At 40.4% G+C, this 20,382-nt stretch overlaps 1 protein-coding gene across 1 annotated transcript in view; it reads left to right on the top strand.

Annotated features, from left to right (window-relative positions):
* Positions 1-20,382, top strand: part of Megf10 (multiple EGF like domains 10) — a 192,742-nt gene that overhangs the window by 106,796 nt on the left and 65,564 nt on the right. The window contains exons 6-8 of the mRNA XM_023715305.1: positions 9,484-9,730; positions 11,208-11,328; positions 15,152-15,288. Of these exons, the coding sequence (XP_023571073.1) occupies positions 9,484-9,730; positions 11,208-11,328; positions 15,152-15,288 (505 nt within the window). The remainder of the gene's footprint in view (positions 1-9,483; positions 9,731-11,207; positions 11,329-15,151; positions 15,289-20,382) is intronic.

The following is a 20,382-nucleotide window of genomic DNA, read 5'->3' as shown; positions in this document are numbered from 1 at the left end:
ACTGTGAATACAGTCACCAGTATTCTTTCATATAGAGACACCAACATTTATATTTAGGTGTACTGAAGTATAAATATTTCACATCCTTTTTTTCTGGTACTTAAGTTGAATAAGCTACCTCTGAAATTGTGAAATAAAAGTTAACAAAAATTAATTCAGCAAGGGGCCGGGGAGATGGCTCAGTAGGATAAGCACTTGAATGGCAAACACAAGGATCTGAGTTCAATCCCTGGTTCCACAAAAACCAAAGCAAAACAAAAGAAAATTAATTCAGCAAACATTTTTAAGAATTATAAAGATTCTACACCATGGAATAAAATGGATCTAACAGCACTGGGCAGCTGACTATGGTGCTGTTGGTCCTCTCTTAGCTCCCTCAGGGCTTTTTGACAGGGGAAGGACATGGGGTTTTAGTGTTTCAGGGCATATGGAAAATCTCCCTTTATTGTTCTTCCTCATGGATAGAAAAGCCTTACAAAACTGTTTTATTTTTAAATCTCTTGATGTCTTGAATAAGGGTCTTTTCTTTTATGTTAACAAAGGGAAAGACACGCCACAGTCCTGTTAGCCTGAAGCACAAGGAATAGAATCACAAGGAGATAAAAGACCGCAGAGAGGCGGAGGCTTGAGAAGACAGGGTGTGTGCTTCAGGAAGAACCCTGGTTTTCGATAGAAAAATAGTAGAAAATTATTTTGTCTTTTTAAAAAACACCCACGGTGTAGAAATATTTTCTTGAGAGTGACTTACTCGTGCTTTGCCTGTATGTGAGAAGACGAAGGGTTGAGTTTTCTTCTTTGTTAACATCACTTTAGGAGAGCATAGAGAGCCAAAGTTCACACAAAAATAGATTTCAGCGTGCTTTCTTGGATTCGTCCTAATAGATGCTTGACATTTATTGTATATGTTAAGGGCACTTATAGCCTTAGCTACTTCCAGTAGCACCCCTGGTGGGATTAGCGATGCACTCTAAGCTGCCAGCCCTTTTCTCACATTAAGCTGGAGTTCCAGGATTCAATATGCTATCATTCTGTAAGTATCTGGTAAAAATATGTCATCACTAATGATGTTGATCTTCATGTAATTTTATGGTTACATCCCAGAGGTATTAAATGTTTTTTTTTTTTTTTTTTTTTTAAATCAGGACCCAGTTAGTTCATCTAGGATGCTTCAGTGTAACACGAGTACACAAAGCTCGACACCTCTGTTGCTCTATAAGCTGAGCTAGTGGACTTTAACATCTAGTAATTCAAAATTTATTTTAAGATTGTTTCTGTGGTCTTAGTTGGTGAATCATGAACAAAAACAGGAAAAATTTAGTCACTGGGATCATTTGGTGCTTACTAATTTGGTAAGATTCTGTAGATTTTTACATATGGCAATCCATTTTTTTATGCTAAGGTAGAGATTCATAAGAGATTCATGTGGGCCTAATATTCAAGCATACATATTGTACTAGAAATACAATACTCAGCAAGTGGGACATTTCTAAGTGCAGTTTTTTGGCCAGTTAAGAGTAACATGTGGGGCCGGCCAAATAGCTCAGTGGATTAAAGCGCCTGCAAGCAGGCACAGGGGACTGGGGTTTGATCCTGGGCCTGCTGTGCTGGCTCTGCCCCCAGGGGTGCACTGAGACAGCAGTTGAGACGGTGCATGCCTATAATCCCAGCTCTTGGGAGGTTGTAAACAGGCAGATCACTATGAGACAAATCCAGTAGTGAGACCCTGAAGACCCTATAGACCCTTCCCTAAAATTAAAAAAAAAGAGTAGTATGTAAGATGTGAGACAGTGCTGGCTTTCACTTCTGGCCAGAGATTTTCCAGTTGGCTTTATAACAGTGGATGAAAGGTCCAGGACTTGGTTCCTGGTAATTTTACTGGTAGAATTGTGAGAACTAAGTTGTCCTTTTCGGCATAAGTAATGCATGTGAGACAAACAACACAAACCAATATGGAGCGTGTTATTCCAGTGTCGACACATCTGGAGGATATTGGGGCATTATTTTTTCTGGGATGGGATGTTCAGTGTACACAATAAAGAATAAACTTTCTGCTGCTACTGAACCTGTGCTCTGTCATGTAACAAGTGCTCTTTGTGTCATTAGTGTTGTACCATCTTCATTTTGCAAAAAGATAATCAAGTATAACAAAAGCCAGGGATGTGGTTGTAGACATGGGGGGATATCTCTTATCAAAGCTGTTGTGATGAACCAGCTACCAACACTTTAGAGCCCGGGAACTGTCATTTCAGGCAAACAAATATTATTTCTCCAATAAACAACTGTGAGAGTTTTGTTCCACAATTGTACTTCTTAAAAACCAGCAGATACTATTAATCTGCACTGATCCTGGTGTTGTCCTTGAAGGCCTTGCCTTGCTAGGGAAGGTCGGCATGGCCTGGGGAAGATGACAGCGTTGGATGCAATGCACTCACAGGTTTTGGTTGATACCTTGCTTTTGCCACTTGAAGGGTAAGTGATTTTGACCTGTTAAATGCATTGTGCACATGGAAATGTTGGTACAGTTGTACCTGTCTCATTAAATTATTGCAAGCTTTAAATAAAATAGTTTTATAACATTCCTAATATAATGCCCAGTGCATATGAGAAACTCAATGTATGTTATTGTATACACAGTTTCTCATTCCACCACCTCCTTTTCAAGAAAACTCAGATGGGGGTTTGAAGTAGGTTAGAAGAGAATGCACCTAAAATTTTTATGATGGTTTATCAGTTGCTCTGATTTTGAAAGTTTCAGCTTTCTGCACTAACCATCACTTTCATTTGTTTACCACACATTCCTCTATGGCTACCATGTACCCCCATTTACTGTACCACATGATACACGTGCCAAGTACTTATGTGGGCCTACTTTTCAGGCCTGTGTTGTCCTGGCGCCGAAGACGTTGACGCTCTTGAGGGTTCTTTCTAGATTTTTCTGTTCACATAAAGCCAGCTTACAAGCTTTTCAAGTCTGAGCATCTCGCTTTTGCTTTTTTATTTTGAAGAATGTCCTATGTTCCCACTATGGAGGCAAATTATTGTTCTCAATATTTCTAAATGTTCAGTCTTTGATTAACTCCACAGCCTTGTTCAGTGAATTATTATTTTCTTTTCTGCCTTAATGGATTGAGTTAGACGAAAATAGAATTGTGGGATATTCTATTAATCCAAAACGTATACTAAGTTGCAGCATGCCTTACAAGAAGGAATTTTTCATGTGTGTATGCAAATGGTTTTAGACTGAATACTGATGCTGTTATTTATTACTTGGATGTTTTTGGATGTTCTACCTGAATGTTCTAATCTTTAATGCCCATTGTATACAAAATATATTAATATCAATAATTTTATCAGTAATAATTATTAAGTTGTCATGAAGCGTAGAAAGAGGTTACAAAGCATGTAGCGTAGAACCACTTGTGACAGATGTACAGCACATACAAAAATTTTTCACATGTAACATATTTCCTGTTTTTCTCATACTGCCAAAAGGATACTGTTTATAGTAGAAATTTTAGAAAACTTGATTCAACCAAATGAGCTAAAGAAAAATCCTACATAATGTCCTGCAGACCCAGAGGCCAATGGTGCCGTTGCACTGTGGAGCCTCAGTGTCCCTCTGTCTACCTGTCTTTCTCATTCTCCTCTCTTCTCCCTTGGCCTCCAGATATTAGGCTCATCATATATAATTGCTAATATTTTATTTCAATTAATGATAGTTTCATCTGACTCACTTTAATATAGTGTTAGCATTGTATAGTATGGTGCATAATGTTTTAAAATCTTTTTTTATAGGTATGATAACACAAACATTTTTATTAAATATTCTTTAATAATATGACTTTTAATTGTGCATTATATTACATTGTATAAATACTGTTTTTTTAAACCAGTCTACTATTACTGGAAAATTAAATTATTTCCAATTTTTTGTTATTATAAACAGTGCTTAGATAAACAGCCTTATAAGCTTTAGAGGGACTGAAATATAGAGGTCTGGAACACAGACTCTGGCTGGGCATGCTGGCACATACCTGGTATCCCACCACTTGGGAGGCTGAGGCAGGAGGATTACTACAAGTCGAAGGCCCATCCTCGGCTACATAGTGAGTTCAAGGGTGAGTTCTTCATCCACAAAATAAAGATAACAGACTTAATATAATCACTAACATTTAATCAATTAATCACTGAGAATTCATCTCAGTGTTTTGAATAGAATTTGTGGGCACACAAATATTCTTAATGAGTTAAGTTATTTAGCTATTTCCTTTAAACACATATGTCCTTATTTCAAAAAATTATACATAAGAGGCTTTTGTTACATTTTGCCAGAATAAGCTGTAAAAGAGATATGGTCAAAAAATAAAAATAATTTACTCCTCAGTAGTACTGTATAAGAATGTCACTGTCTACATTAAGGCAAAGATGCATCACCATCAGTACATCCTGCTTGTGACTCAACATGCACAACGGTGTGACGTTCATGAAATCAGAGTGCATCTGACGGTCATTGTTAACCAGGTGATCGCTGCTTGTATGAAGCTTGTTTACAACTACTAAGATCAAAAAGCAATGTCAGTGAGTCTTAATATCTGTGAATTTCATTTTCATTTAGGAGATATTAAAGAGGTAATTGTACATAAGAATTGTGATCTGAGTGTGAAGTGAATGACATAAAAAGCAGGTTATACAGTTTACAAAGAACATCTTTGATTAAGTCTCAACACTGTACCTGAACGGCCATCAAGATAGCTCAGCAGTCTAAGCACCTGCGTAGGAAAGCACAGGGACTGGGTTCAATCCCTGGCACCATGTGCTGTGCCAGCCCCACCCCTGGGTGCGCTGAGCCAGCCACCAAGACCTGGTGTGGTAGTGCACGCCTGTAATCCCAGTGCTGGGGAGGCTAAAAACAGGAGGATTACTACGAGTCCAAGCTGTGTAATAAGACCCTTTAAATGTATTTATTACTAAATATATTGAGGAAAAAAAACAATGATAAAAATCTGTACCTGAAGAACAAGAGGGGTACCTGGCTGCTTTTGGAAGACTGGAAAGGATGAATGGAGAGAGGGGAAGGTCTTTTGTCTCTCTTTTGTCTCTCTACTTCTGCTGTATTTCTAGGGTCAGGGTACAGGCCTTAGTGCAATTGGGTAGAAGCCCAAGACAGCATTCATGGACCTTTTAGCTATTGTATGTATTGTTCTCTCTCAATTAAATATCTTCTGCAGACTCCACTGCCTGTACGCCTTGACTTCCTATTGTAAAATCTTCTCCCAGTTATCTAAATATGGTACACTCTGCCTGTAGGTCTTAGTTTGCACATACATGAGCTGGGCAACTTTTGCTGATGCCCTGATATTTGTTAATTGTCGTTGCTTGTTTCCCATTGTACCTATCCCATTCCCTTACTTTATTACTTATTATACAGTATTTTAGTTCTGAGTGACTTGAAGTCTATCAGTATTTAGTCTAGAAATGAGGGGAGTTTTGTTCTGCTTTTGAACTCCAGGTATGGTACTATGTCCAACACATGGCAAGTGCTTAATAAATTTAAACTAAATGACTTGCATTCCCCAGCCCATGAACATAACTGGTGGTTACTGGTTGTAGTCATAAGGCTTCCAGCATGAGTTCATTGTTTTGGGAAGATCTAGTACTTCATTAATTTTCACTAAGAGAGTTTGGATCATGTACTTCTGATATTATGCAGTTTACAATTCTTTTTATTTCAAATTTATTATGAGTGCTTATTATAGAGCAAGCTGTCGGTGCCTGTCTGAGACCCCTGTTAAGTTGACTCTTGAGACATTGCATGCATTAGGGCGCATTGCATCTGGGAGCCTATTTCCAGCTGTTGGTACAGTGAGAACTGAAACAAGAAGCTGAAAATGAGTCATCCTTCCCTCACCAGCATTTGGGGTGCATCCAAATAGGGCCCTTACAATTTAATCTGAAACGATTTTGTTCCTTTACTTTTTTCTTCTCTTAAGATACTCAAGCTATTTGCTTGTTAACTAAATTTTTCTAAGCTAGCAGTGGGAGTGACTACCCAGTTGGTTTCTCTTGTGGAGTAAAACTCTTTCCCCTTGAGATTAAAATGTTAATTAAATGATGTCAGCTCGTTTATGTTTACACTCTTCCTAAATCAGTCAAATATGGTGCTTGAATTGAGGATAATTGGTCAAATTTTGCACTCACTTAAGGGACAAAAATTCTGGCTCTAGACAAACTCTGCATACCCTATAATTTGTGGGGATCAGGGAAGAAAACTGATTGTTTTTGGTAGTATAGTTTGTGTGACACCCTGGGATACATGAAAGAACTGGATGTGTTGAAGTAGTTTAACAAATGGAGGCAGGAAGGGCAGTCACAGGGAGGCCTGAACTCATTCCAGGCTTCTATGTCATATGTATCAGAATAACCCTTGTTGATGCGACAGTATTTGCATTGTGAGATCTGTATATCAGTGGCCTTTTAAGGAAATGTAGCCCCAGGCAGGGCAGCTATCACTTCAAAGCATGCCAAAATGCTTAGATAGAGCCAGGAAATTAACCATGTCGGCTGGCATGATAGTATTTCCTGTAAAGCCCGAAACCTCTTTTCTTATGCTGATAATTATCAATATATACTATCTCTTGTTTCTTTTCTCAGGGGGTGAAGGGGGAGACAGGGTCTCACTATGTCATAAAGACTGACTTTGAACTCATTCATGAAGCCCAGGCTGGCCTTGAACTCACTATGATCCTCCTGCCTCAGCCTGCCCAGGGCTGGAATTGCACGTGTGTACCACTGTATCATCATGTGATGTCTTGACTGTTTTCTGGCTTTTCTTTTTCCTTTTTTTGCTTTGCTAGGTTGATCTTTTCTTGACTGTGCTTCTGGGAAGTTGTTGAATGAACACTGAAAAGGGTCACGAAGGATTCTGGCCACTCCTGCCTTGCAGTGCCCTGCCTATTTTTTCTGCTGCTCTCTGAAACATGTCCGAGGTCCCATTGTCGCAGTAGGGTGGGGGAAACTCTATACTGGCCTATTATAATTTTTAAGTGTTTCTGACGGAACCTTGATATCCTTATTAAGGTATTTTGTTAGCTTTGTTTGTCAACTAATTTTCTTTCGAGCACGGGGTGGAGTCAGATATTTAATTCAATGCCAGAGGTTTCTTGAACTTGGAATATGGGATATGGGAACTTTAGGGGGCTGGGGAGATAGCTCAGTAGAATAAGCGCTTGTCTGGCAAGCGCAAGGGCCCGAGTTCAATCCCCTGTTCTGCAGGGAAAAAAAAAAAAAAAGTTTGGAGTGGGTTTAGGATAGAAGATGACTGAAAATGAACAACCTTTGGAAGAATAAGTAAAAGTAGTATAGTTGCAGTATTTAGTTTAGAAAAGAAAGGGGTCAGGGTGGTATTTATGTGACAAGAGTAAGATCTTTTATGAAACAGAAGACATTTGTAGCTTAGATTGACCATTCTGTGGGAAGGCAAAGGAAACTGGACTTGGTTCTGGGTAACAGATTTGTCTTAGGTGGATGATGACCTTCCATACTCTTGAGGACTGATTAACCAGGGAACAGATTACAGAAGACTGTAGTACTTTCTTTGGAATCCTCAAAATAATAGGATAAATTTTTCTCTGCCTGCAACAACTGTGAAGATCTAAAGGAACATACCATATAACTTTTTTAAATGATTTTTTTTCTTTTAAGATTAAAAGTTACTTTTAAAAAAAAAGCAACCACAACTCTGTGTCCATATCCCTAGGCAGTAAAAGAAATAAGTGGCATGAATAGCAGTGAGGCTTAAATCTCATTTCAGAATTATCTCCTAATCTTATTTTGTGAAAGAAGATTGTGAATTCTTAGGTAATTGCTTTTTGGTCTGCTTTAGGCTCAATAAATCTGTCCCCTTGTTTTAAGCTGTGTTAGCGTATGTTTATTAAAATACTAATGAGACCAAAGCCATGCTGATTAAAAACAAAATTATGTGTTTAAACTTTTCAACATTATGAAATCAAAGGTAGATTCTAATACTGGAGGACAGAGCTGGTGCTTCTCATGAGCTGTTTACGGTGTGCCTAGAGTTATCTTTAAAAAAAAAATTATTTCAGGTCTATTGAAGCTACAAAATTTTTATAAAATGGAATGTTTAAAATCATGAAAGCAGTTTATCCTAAGAGTCCTCTGTAGGGTATGTGTCTTCCTTAGTGATTTTTACAACATCTGGTTAGTAAATAAGGGCTCTGCTGGCTGGCGCTACACACTGAGTAGGTTTGATTTGTTGGTGCCCATTCTGATTTTTAGAATGTTTGAGACTGAGATTGTTTTCTTTCCTTCCTCTTCCTTTCTTGTCTCACAATCTTCCTTCTTTTCCTTCAAAGCTGCCCTTTAAATGTATCTTTCAAGTGTTATTTTCTGACTGTCTTGCTTGGTGTCACATGCCTGTTATCTTCTGATTTGCGCTCCATTTTCAGTTTGGGGTTTGTCCTAGTTCTGAGCTAGGCTGCTGTAGTTGAAGGCATTTGTCCAGCGTTTTCTTGTCTTTTCTTTGCGAGGGGCTTGGACTTACCAATTTCACATATTCTGACTGATACCTTAAAGGCACCCAGCCGTTTTCCTGACAGCAGCAGGGGGAGTCTGCTCAACAGCAGCCCTGCCCAGGTCCCTTCTCCCTCTTTACTGTCACTGGCTGGGTGCAGTTGTCCTCACTGCCCTGAATGTTTGCTGGGCTTCCTGCTACATCATTCTGTGAAGAACTACTTCACAGACCGCTGTTCTCAAACATAGTGAGAGACAAAGTTGCACCTCCTGTCCTTGCTTAATATCCTTTATTCCCAAGCTCTTGTCCACAAGATGTGATCTAAGGGCCGGCCAAATAGCTCAGCGGATTAAATCTCCTGCAAGCAGGCACAGGGGCCGGGCTTGGATCCCTGGGCCTGCTGTGCCCACCCTGCCCCCGGGGTGTGCTGAGGTTGAGACTGGGTGTGGTGACATGTGCCTGTAATCCCAGCTCTTTGGAGGCTGTAAACAGGCGGATCACTAAGAGTCCAATCTAGTAGTGAGACCCTGAACACCCTGTAGACCCTTCCCCCGCCTCCTCCCCCCTCCCAAAAGGTGATCTGTACCCCTTCACATACATACGATTTCCTGCTTATGATGAGCTTTCCCAGCTTCCGGGCACCATCTTCGCCACTACACCCTGCATCCTTCACTCACCCATTCATTACTCCAGCCATATCACATTCCACATTCTGGTGCAGGGAGCAGGCTGAGCAAAGGCTTGAGCTAGAAAATGCAGTTCTCAGCCTGAGCAGTGGAGTCATAGGGCATGGCCGAGTTGTGCTAAACACCAGTCCGAGCATTGCTGTGGGTCAGTGCCAGAGGCCTGGAGTGGTTTCAGGGTACTCCTGCCATTCCCCAAGGGAGGAGGAGAGTGAGCTGCAGTCCATGCATGTACTCTGATACCATCCTTTGTTCTCTCCCTGAACTCAGCGTGTGATGGCGATCACTGGGGGCCTCACTGCAGCAGCCGGTGCCAGTGCAAAAATGGGGCTCTGTGCAACCCCATCACGGGGGCTTGCCACTGTGCTGCCGGCTTCCGGGGCTGGCGTTGTGAGGACAGCTGTGAGCAGGGCAGCTATGGTAATGACTGTCACCAGAGATGCCAGTGCCAGAACGGAGCCACCTGCGACCATGTTACAGGAGAATGTCGTTGCCCACCAGGATACACCGGGGCCTTGTAAGTGACAGACATATTGCCAAGCAGGGAGGCAGAGCCCACTAGCCGCTCAACACACACCACTGCCACCATCTAGTTCCTTACACCTCTGTTTCTATTGTAGTCTGAACTGCTGGTGGGAATGGACTGTACACACAGACGGGATGAGGAGCAGTGATGGCCCTCGGTCTTCCTGCTGTTTAGCCTTTAACTGTGAGAACCCAGTCAATCAGAATCAAAGGGTCAGCTCACCAGGTAGAATGAACAGGCTGAGTGAATGGGAGCTGAGGTCCTTGTGGCAGATTTGAATTCCACTTTGATTCTATCACAGTTATATTCACTTATACTGCTGCAGAACAATTGAGGACCAGACCATTCTGCTCTGTAGCAATGAGTTAGCTGGATAAAGCAGGGTAGGTTAGTGTCTTAGAAAAGGAAGCTGCTGCTGACAGTCCATACACTATTACACAGATTAACTGGGTGGCTTAAAGCCTAGTGTCATGCAGGTTGTGTGTGACTACCAGCATGTATAAAATCTCTTTAGGCACTGTGCACACACATAACTTTTAATTTTTGCTGGAGAACTTTGAAGCAGCTACTTAATCCCCATTGTTTCTTTATCTTATCAGAGGGGATTCTTCAATTTGTTTCTATTAGCAAACAGAATAAGAGGTAGACTATAAAAAAAGAATTGAGAAACCGAAAAATCCTGTATCCTTACTGAGAAGATTTAACTTATCAATCACAGAACTAAAACTTAGAAAAAATGGATCAGATTAGGTAAATATTTCCTGCCATGTGTTAATGTCCATAAAGTAGAATTAAAGAAAAACTGCAGTAGCGTAGAAAGCCCTGATTTTCAAAACAATGGATGATGATCGGCTCAAACTGTTTAATTGTTAATGTTGTGTTTCATGGGTTTTCAAAGAGGCCACAACTGAATAGGGCTGTGGGAAAGCTGGAACAACTTCACAAGAGAGCAAAAGAGACAAAGGCTTAGAGAAGAAAGTCCGCACAAGACAGGGGCTGGAGGACTGGTGTCTTGTCAGCCTGAAGAAGTGCTGAAAATTGATTATGATGAATATGTGCCCAAGGGGGTAATTGGCAAATGTTTTGATTTTCTTTGAAGTTAGAATAAACACAAAGGAAAGTAGACTTAACTGTAGCACAAAGGGCTTATGAGGGCTATGTGCAAAGTTCTTGTCACCAGTGAGTGGTGATTTGGCCATTTTTGAAAGAATACTCTTTTTTGAAAAATGAACAGATTTTCTTCAAACTGAAATTATTTCCTTAGAAAGTACTCCAAAACAGAGGGACGGCCTAGCTGAGTCCCCTGAAACATCTGCAGCCTACAAGGTCCATGCCCTGGATGTTAATTAAATAATCATCAAATGAGGAAATCTTGTCTGTTTAGGGCCTTAGGTGGTGGTCTGTCTATGAACCTGACGATGATACAATTGGGTAAATAACTGTCCTTTGTCATACTTCAATTTCCCAGCTGTGAAGATCTTTGTCCCCCTGGCAAGCATGGACCACAGTGTGAACAGAGGTGCCCCTGCCAGAATGGAGGAGTGTGCCACCATGTCACCGGAGAGTGCTCCTGCCCCTCTGGCTGGATGGTAAGCTTTCCCCCACCCTGCTCCATATCCAGTCATGCACTCCAGGTCACTTCCATGAATACCAAGTGAAGAGCTTCTATATGAAGGACAGACACAATGATAGATGAAGGTTTCAAAACTGGAAACACATAGGCATGTTAAGACTGAAAGCCTTGTGTTCAGAGAAATCAGAATGATTTAGTCCTGGACTTGAAGTGTATGGAGGATCCTCATGAGATAGTGCTCATCCATTCTCTATATTTCCCTAATAGCAAAATGATAAGAGAGCTGATAAATATTGTCATGGTTTAATAACTATTCCATAATTAGGTACATTGGTTGCTATTATTTTTTTGAGGACATTATTCTTACCAGATGAACTGTTATATGAAAAACTTTATCCACTCATACAAATCTGGAGATGCTTGAAAGCAACCCAAATGCACTGAGCATTACAGGACTTCTCAGAGACCTTAGTGTGATCATACAGGAGGAAACTATAACTCATCACGCTCCCCAAATCTCACCATGACACCTTTTCTTCATGTAACAATTTCATAGTCTTAAGTGTTATATGGCACATGCAGTGTCACAGCATTTACTAATTAGACTTACCTGAAATCAGGAAATAATATTGACTCTTCTTTCAGTGACCAATATCTGTTCTTTTCACTAACAATCTAGTTAAAAGAGCAGTTTGCTCCACTCTCACCATCTCTGTCAGCTTCCAGGGGACATATGACTTCTTTCTGGCCAGATCTCCTGAGTACTCTTCCATTTTTCTCTTCTGGACTCTGCTTCACTTCCTTAAAGTTGTGGCTCTGTTGATCACTCCCCTCCCCTCCTTAACCTTTGTCTCTCATTCCTCTAATAACGCTCTTCCTTATTTCTCTTATTACAGGTCTCCCTGATCCTCTTTCTTCTATGTACCACTTTATTTGGCATTTCCTAGGTTTTTGCTTTATCCTTCTCTCTGTGTACGATTAACCTTCTCTAGAAATTTCATGCAGATGCATGACTTTTGCAACCATCTTCTGATTTTGCCAAATCTCAGTCGTAACTACCCTGATCCCAGACACGTATTTGTCCCCATCTTTATAGACACCACAGCCTTGTCAACTGAAAGACACAAAGACACTAGGTTTCTGGGCTGTACCTAAGCTGGAGCTCCGTAGCCACATGTGGAGGAGAAATGCCCTGGAGTTTTTGCTTATTGCAGATCTGGAACAAAGGAAACCCAGAGTGTACTTCCCAAGGCTAGAATTGGGAAGTATGGTAGCATTCAAGTGGCTAAGGCTGCTTAGGCAGTGTTCAATGATTACCCAAAATTGGAGTCATGAACAGTAAGTTGGCCAAAGTCTGAAGAAAATCCACAACACAAGGGAATCAAAGGGAAGCAGCCTTTAACTGTGTGTCTGAGGGTGAGGCCAACGGGAAGCGCTTGAAGGAGCACTGACTGAGCTGGTCCCAGCAAGCGCAGTGAAGTTCATGTCAACAAGTCAAACTTGTTATATGCCTAAGTCACAGCCATTCCCCTACTACCTTTTTAAATTTTTATGGTAAAGATTGAACCCAGTGTTCTCCCACTGAGCTACATCCCTAGCCCTTGTTTATTTAAGTTTTTTCTTTGTTGGTTTTAAGACAGGGTTTGCTAAGTGCTAAATTGCCCCCACTGAGTTCAAATTTGAAGACTTCTGCCATAGCTTCCCAGGGGGTGAGTGATTAACAGAGTCACAACTTTAGGAAAGTAAAGCAGAGTCCAGATGACAAGTGTGTACTGCCACCCCAGCCGCTATCATTTTCATCTGTGGGAAATACAGCGCTTCGTTACCCATGGTAGAAATAGTAGACTGCCTCTGGATGTGGCTCTTCTTTCATTTCTTATGTTCAGTCTTTTGCCTGGACAGGTCATAAGTTGGTCCTTCATGAGGGAAAGATTTTCTGGACTGACAGTGTCCACAGAGCTCTGTGCTGATTGGACGGGAGCTGGAGGTGTTCTACTCCTAGGTGGTGTCATATTTCAGCTGCCTCTTCCTCTGGTTGCAGCTTCTTTTTCTTCTCAGGTGGAATGGTCATTATGTGAGACAATGGGCCCAGACCGTGAGAGCAGTAAGTGGACAGCTGGACCCTCCCAGGCCCACTGAAGCCCGCCTCCCAAGCTCCCCTGGGTGCTGGGCGTCTGCCTTCACAGAGGCTTCCCACTGAATGTTTAAGACCATTCTCTTTTCTGTATGGAGCGGATCTTCCCAGTAACAGTTGTTCCCTATGACATTAAATTTGTACTATAATTTTAGGTGTTTTTCAAAGATGAGTATGTATTCCTATTAGATACACACACAGGCATACTTCAACTAATAGAAATAGTGTCTCCTTAAAGATATTTGCTTGCATTAGTCCTTGTTCTAAATAATGTTTCAGTTGCGTCCCTGAGCTTGTGTAGAACCATTATGGGTAGTTAGAAATAAGGCCTAGGAGTGAAAATTTGCACAAAAAAACCCAGCTCACTGTGTGCTGATCCCCATCACGTTGTCATTGTTGACCTTACACTAAGTAAGTAATGAGGACTTAGAGCTATTTATATATGTGTTCCCCTTGCTGCCATGTGAATGAATTAGGAACTGCATGCATATCTGTGCTTAATTCTCAGTGCTTGGCACTAGGTCTCGCACATAGATGAGTCTCAGTTAAGCCCTAATTTGAATTATCTCTCAAAGGCTTTTTGAGTTCCAAGAGTCTGCAGACGAACTTTCTCTATTTGTAGAGAGCTAGAAACCACCAGAGGAGACTTAATTAGCACACCAACTGCCTTTGTGGGTAGCCAGTAGTTACAGAAAATGTATTTTCTTATGTGATCCAGAATAAACATTTACAAAACCATCTGGTGTTTGCTAGCCTCCAATTTCATAATGCTCACAGTCTGCCTTTTTTTAGATAGAGGGAGGACAGTGCTTTTCTGATAGTTCAAAGCATTAGAAAAATCCCCGCTATGTGTAATATGCTGTTTGCTCTAATGATAACCCAGTTGATACCCCAGTAATTATAATCACAATAAACCCAAAACTACAAATTGTATGAGGCAGAAAATGATAGAGTAATTCATTGACTTCTTGGTATCTTATTCTTATCCACATAGGATTGTAGTAAATGTAAAGACTGAGCTGGAAAAGATGGACAGCCTCTCAGATGAGGAGAAATATCCAAATTCTCCCTTGCTTTTTTTCCTTGGTAAATAAGCTCTTTTATTGGTCTTAGCTCAGAAGCACTTAATGAACCTATGGAGTCTTTTCCTTCTGAAACAAATGTCTAGGTTCATTCCTATGGAGTATTTTTAGTCAATTCTGTTGTTAATTCGGGTACACAATATTTTAATCTTGTATTAGGGTACGTTTGAAGAAATGAAGCCAATGATAACGTGCATTTTCTCTGGAACATATGGTAAAACATTTGGATATTCCATTTGGACCAGATGTTGGTATTTATGTAAAGGAGGCTCAATAATTATTTTTGAGTTACTGTGCATAGAAGACACAGGAAGAACACTTAGGAGGATTTATAAATTCTTTAGGTTCTTATAACAATATGATGTAACTTTATCTTATGCTTCAGTTTTCAGCTTTTCTGAAAATTACTATTTTTCTGTCTTTGAATGTATCTTGAGATTTATACTTATAAAGGAAAGAAGTCTCTCTAAAATTTCTAACATTTTAAGATGGTAAAGTGTGTTCTACAATCCCTTTCTCCATCCCTTCCCCCTTCCCTTTCTGCTTCCTCTCTTTTCTTCTCCTTCCTTTGGTCCTTCTCTGGCTGCAGGCCCATCTAATTTTCCAAGTCTCTTTGAATGCAGGGCACAGTCTGTGGTCAGCCTTGCCCGGAGGGTCGCTTTGGAAAGAACTGTTCCCAAGAATGTCAGTGCCATAATGGAGGGACGTGTGACACCGCCACAGGCCAATGCCATTGCAGTCCTGGATTCACAGGGGAACGGTAAGGGATGCTCTGGTGTTCTGCTGACCATTCCCAATGAGGTGAGAGGAAAGCTTGGCAGGTTTCAGGAGACTTCAATATCCTGTGTCTGTAATTATAGGAAATGTCCCAGAAGCACTTAGAAAGTGTCCCTGTGTTTGTCCCTAATTAGTGTATAGATCTGAATCATAGCCAGCAATAATGAATGAAGGTAACAGAGGAAGCACTGAGGGAAAAGATAAAAATAAATAAAAGTTGTGTTCTTCAGAACCCACGATGGGTGGGTTTTTCTGAAAAGTCGGGTGGTTAGGATTGTCACTTCCAGTTTAAGTGTTTCTAGATAGATGGACTTTAAAAATGGGAAGTGGACCTAGGCACCTTTCCAAAGCATCAAGGTAGCTTCCTATGATTTCATGTTCTGGTAAGAATAATAGCTGTTACTTTATAGTATATAATTGGGTGAGGGCCTCTGGGATTTCCCTTATCTCCTCCCTTAACTACATAAAATAGGGGTAACAAGGTAATGCGTTTTTGCAGTTCTTATGCCACCGTTTGTACCTTCCTGCGTTACAGGTAAACTGCCACTTCAGAAGGGTCTGCTTGTCTTACTTCTAATTGCTCTTCGTCTTTCACCCCCTAGAAGACTGGGTGATCAAGCTCACTGAGTGCGAGTGTGGAATGAGAGACAAAGTGTATGATGCTTTAAAACAAAGATTTGGGGACCTTGCTTAGGCAGCGTGTAATGTGCAAATAATAGTCAGGCATGTGGAATTGTAATGTGGAATAAATAGTGTATTAAAGCCCTCAGAATAGTTCTAGAATTGATACATGCATTTATTGGTATTACAATTGAGTGATTTCTATGAACTATACAAATATATGGTCATTGTTTAAGTAAATATCTATGAACTGCACCTGCGATTAAAAATTCCTTTCATCGATTTTCCTCAGTTTCTTCCTATGACTTTTAATAGGATATCATAGGATTTTTTTCCCCCTTCATAGGCACCAAATTTAAGTTTCTAAAGTTCTATTTCAAATTCAGATTGGGTATTTCTAGATAAAGAAACCTTTCAATTTTTTACTTTTTAAAGCTACATTAAAAAGCTTTTTAGTTAACATTAATGTTATTTTTATTTTATAATTTTATTTATTTATTTATTTTGTATTTTAGGGAAGGGTCTGCAGGGTGGTCAGGGTCTCACTACTAGATCGGACTCATAGTGATCTGCTTGTTTACAGCCTCCCAAGAGCTGAGATTACAGGCACGCACCACCATGCCATCTCATTAATGTTATTTTTACCAGAAATTATTTATTTATATAATCACATCATCTACAGATTAAGTTATCAGTCTGTTTTTAACATTTATATTGATCACTTCATTTTCCTTAATTATTGCATTAATTTGAACCTCTGAATGAGTGTTAACAAATATAGGTCTGCTGTATTTTAAATTTCGTTGAAAGTGGCTTCACTATAATTTCATATATGTTATGGATTATTGGTAAAGTACCTTTTGTGCTTATGTAGTTTTTGTCCATATTTTTATTAAGAGTTTATATTAGTAGCATCCACTTAATTTTGTTAGAGCTTTGCTTATCTTTTGCTATTATCATTATATATTTTCTTTTAACTTTTTGATATTACAAGACATTTACACATCTAGTATATAGTTTTTATAACATGGAAAGAGCTAGTCAGAATGTTTTTTCACTAACATCCTAATTTTAGGTTATGTTTTGGGTAAACAAGATGGGTAGGTGACTTGTGGATCAAAGTAGCATCTTGTAATAGAAAAATTAGTCAGAATTAGAGACAGATGAGACCATGAAGAATCCAAAGTAATGTTTTTTAAGTTGAATAATTGAGCCTTAGAGATTTCAACAGAACTACTGCCCTTTAGGGTTAAGTTTCAAATGAAAGGCAACACAAAACAACAGCTTTACAAGGATGATAAGTTCATATTCTTTTGTGGCAATAAAGAATAATTGTTAATTTTCAGGTAAATATTAGATTTCAAGCAAGGAAGGCAAAGAGCTAGCGAAAGGGGAGGTGAACAAAGAGGAAACTTTCTTCTTGAATTATTGCTCTTGCAACTGCTGGGCTCTGAGCCCTCAACAATCAGGATGGCGACATGATTCTTCCTTTCTGTTGTTACCGCAGCTGAGTTCTGGAGTTGACACACGTACCCATGCACGGTGACAAAACATACATTTGTCACTGGGAAAGAAAAACACTGAGTAGTGCTGGGCAGTTTGTGGCAGGACATGTGGGGGAGGATGTCTTGACATCTGAGGTCTTAACTCGTTCTTTCCCTTTTCTCCAGAGGTCAGTATAACTTGACCTCAGAGGTCAGGACAGAGTGCTGCTGCCCACGCAGGAGATGACACTGCAGATACATGTCAGTAAAGCAGTTCTAGGATGTGGGGACAGCTCAGCCAGCCACAAGGCAGCAAAATAACAAAGCAGGACCCTTGTAGGCTGGTACATGGGTTGACCAAATAGAGGCTTGGGTTTTGCGGGAGAGTCCAGGGAATGCTGTGGTCAGGAGAGGCACCATGGCACAATCAAGCAAGGGTGAAGAGTGGTATGGGTTCCAGGAATGGGTTCCAGGCCCTTACGGGGCTCTTCTGAAGAGAAAGCATTGCTAGTGTTAATAGCATTTTTACAGTCATTCTGAAGTCTTTGGTGACCCAGTGTGGGTCTGTACACAGCATGTGTGCTCAGTTTTGGCAGGATGAAGGTATCTGGGACTGGACAGCAGACTTACTAAGGGGAACACAGACTGCCCTGCTAAGTCTCTGTTCACTGTTTCCCTGAGCGTGAAGGTGTGAGTGAAGGAGGCAAAGTCAGAAATTATGCACAGGCTGGCATGTGGGGAGAACAGCACTGGTCTTCAATAGAGAAACTGTTTCTTGTTTCTAGAACTCCGGGGAGTTGGCTCCTGCCCAGTGCTTTTTCTGTTTTCTCTGGAGCAGCAGTTCCAGATGTTAGAAAGGCAGGCTGCTGACCCATCAAGTACAGCTCTAATGAAGAACACAATTTGTTCACACTAAGTCATGATTTGGCCCAACTCTTCTGGTCCCGGCAGGGAGGGACAAGCTCAGAAGGACAAGGGTGAAAGCGGCAGCTGCTAGCTCTTATGCGCTCTCTCACTTCCTTAGCTTCATAGCGAGACACAACAAAACAACCAAAGTGGCATTAAAACAAATCTGTGACCTTCAGTGGTTTGGGAATTGGTGTTTTTATGATCTCTACTTAATGTTTATCCATTCTCCCAACTCCAAGTCATGAGTTGTGTTTTTTAAAATTGAAACTCCAAATTTCTGTATTTCTACTTATGTGTGTCTTTATTAAATTCTCTGCCATGTCCCATAAGAAAATACGTTTTCCTTTACTAATTTCTGAGATCACTTTCTTTGTTCCACTTGGGAGTCACAAATACAGCATGTAGGGAATAAAATATGTTGGGAAAGGTGCTTCCTGAAGATACAGGAAATGGTGAGAGCCAATCTCAGGCTGTGCCGTGATTTTGTTTGTTTTTCAAAAGAGAAAACGTTCCGCATACATGTATGGGATTAACAGTCTACATTTCACAATTTGTGGAACTAAAATAGTAAAAGGATGCAAAAATATATATTCCTAGAAAGACGTCCTGCCCTTTGGTCTGGGAGATGGAAATAGATACAACTGTTAAGATTCCCTTACAAGTGTAACATCCCCCCCAACACACACACTCAAAAAGAAGCGAGCGACGTAATGCCTGCTTTAGGAAATAAAATCTGAAGTTGTCTTCATTGGATGTTTATAATACAAACCAAGAATGTTTAATTATAGATTAGAAAGGTAAATATGGGTCAGGGCCAGCTACAACGGACTTTTTTTTCACAGAAAATAGGAAGACTTTGCTAAGCTACAATAAAATATGCACTCTGTTGTCTGTAATTTTGTAGCAGATGCTTTCTCAGGCTTCGCATTTATGCCTCCTTTAGAGTGATTTTTTTTTTCGTTTTTTTAAGTCAAAAGTGTGAAAATAGGGCGAAACTTAACATTTGGATTTGTTTCCGAACTATTTAGGAGAAAGTGATGTTCTTGCACTGTGTGTGTATTTTTCCTTTTGCACTGAGTTAAACAGAAATTCAAACAGATAGCTTACCAAGTTGTCTTGCTCCTCTCTGGCAGGAGCCATAATGAGGTAAAGTCCTTGCACCTCATTCTTTCTCTATTTAAACTTCATGTCCTTAAGGAATAAACTAGAAATCTTTCCTTGTTAAACTTCCTACAGGTAGAAAATGATAAGGACCTTTAAAAATATTGTGGCCCAAAAATGTGTATACTCACATATAACTCTTAACACATGTACTTAATTTTATGTTTTTAGCTCAAGTACCCCAAGATTTCTCTCATGGCTCATAGTATTTGAACACTTGGTCTACTTAAAGGCTTTGTCTATTGACACTACACTTGAAGATGTGGCTAGAATCTGTGAGACAAAGCTTGCTGGAGCCCCTTTTCTGTGTCTCCATCGCATTTGATATATGCTAGTGCCAGGGTGAACCAGAAAGCTATCAAAGGATTTCCAAGATTTGTCTTCTATACTAGAACCCCAGTGTTGCCAGTCACCACATTCTTTCATTAAAAATATGGAAAGACAGGGCCAGTGAGGTATCTCAGCAGACTAAGCACCTGCTTAGGCAAGTGCAGGGACTGAAGTTCATCCCTGGCAGCACATACCACACCAGCCCTGGCCATGGGTGTGCTGAGCTGGCTCCTGAGACTGGGTGTGGTGGTGCACACCTGTAATCCAAGCACTGGGGAGGCTAAAAACAGGACGATCATTAGGAGTCTGAGCTGTATAGTAAGACCCTATACCAAATACATTTAAAAAGAAAATATGGAAAGCCTTGTGAAAAGCTGTTTCTGTTTTGAGTAGTTTTTATTGTCATTGCTTTATTAAGTATACTTAAATTTGTTAGCATGCCTTGCTGCTCACGTAACACAGAGCTGAAACACCTCATGCCTACCTGTATTTGTGACCTTTGTCTGGAATAACTGGGAAGTGGCTGCTGAGATCAAGTGAACCCCTCTTGTGATGGGTGCTCAGCTGGATGC

Source organism: Octodon degus, unplaced genomic scaffold (assembly GCF_000260255.1).
Source record: "Octodon degus isolate 3935 unplaced genomic scaffold, OctDeg1.0 scaffold00040, whole genome shotgun sequence".
Classification (NCBI taxonomy): Eukaryota; Metazoa; Chordata; class Mammalia; order Rodentia; family Octodontidae; genus Octodon; species Octodon degus.
Note: the sequence above shows the minus strand (reverse complement) of the source record. Positions and strands in the feature narration are given on the sequence as shown.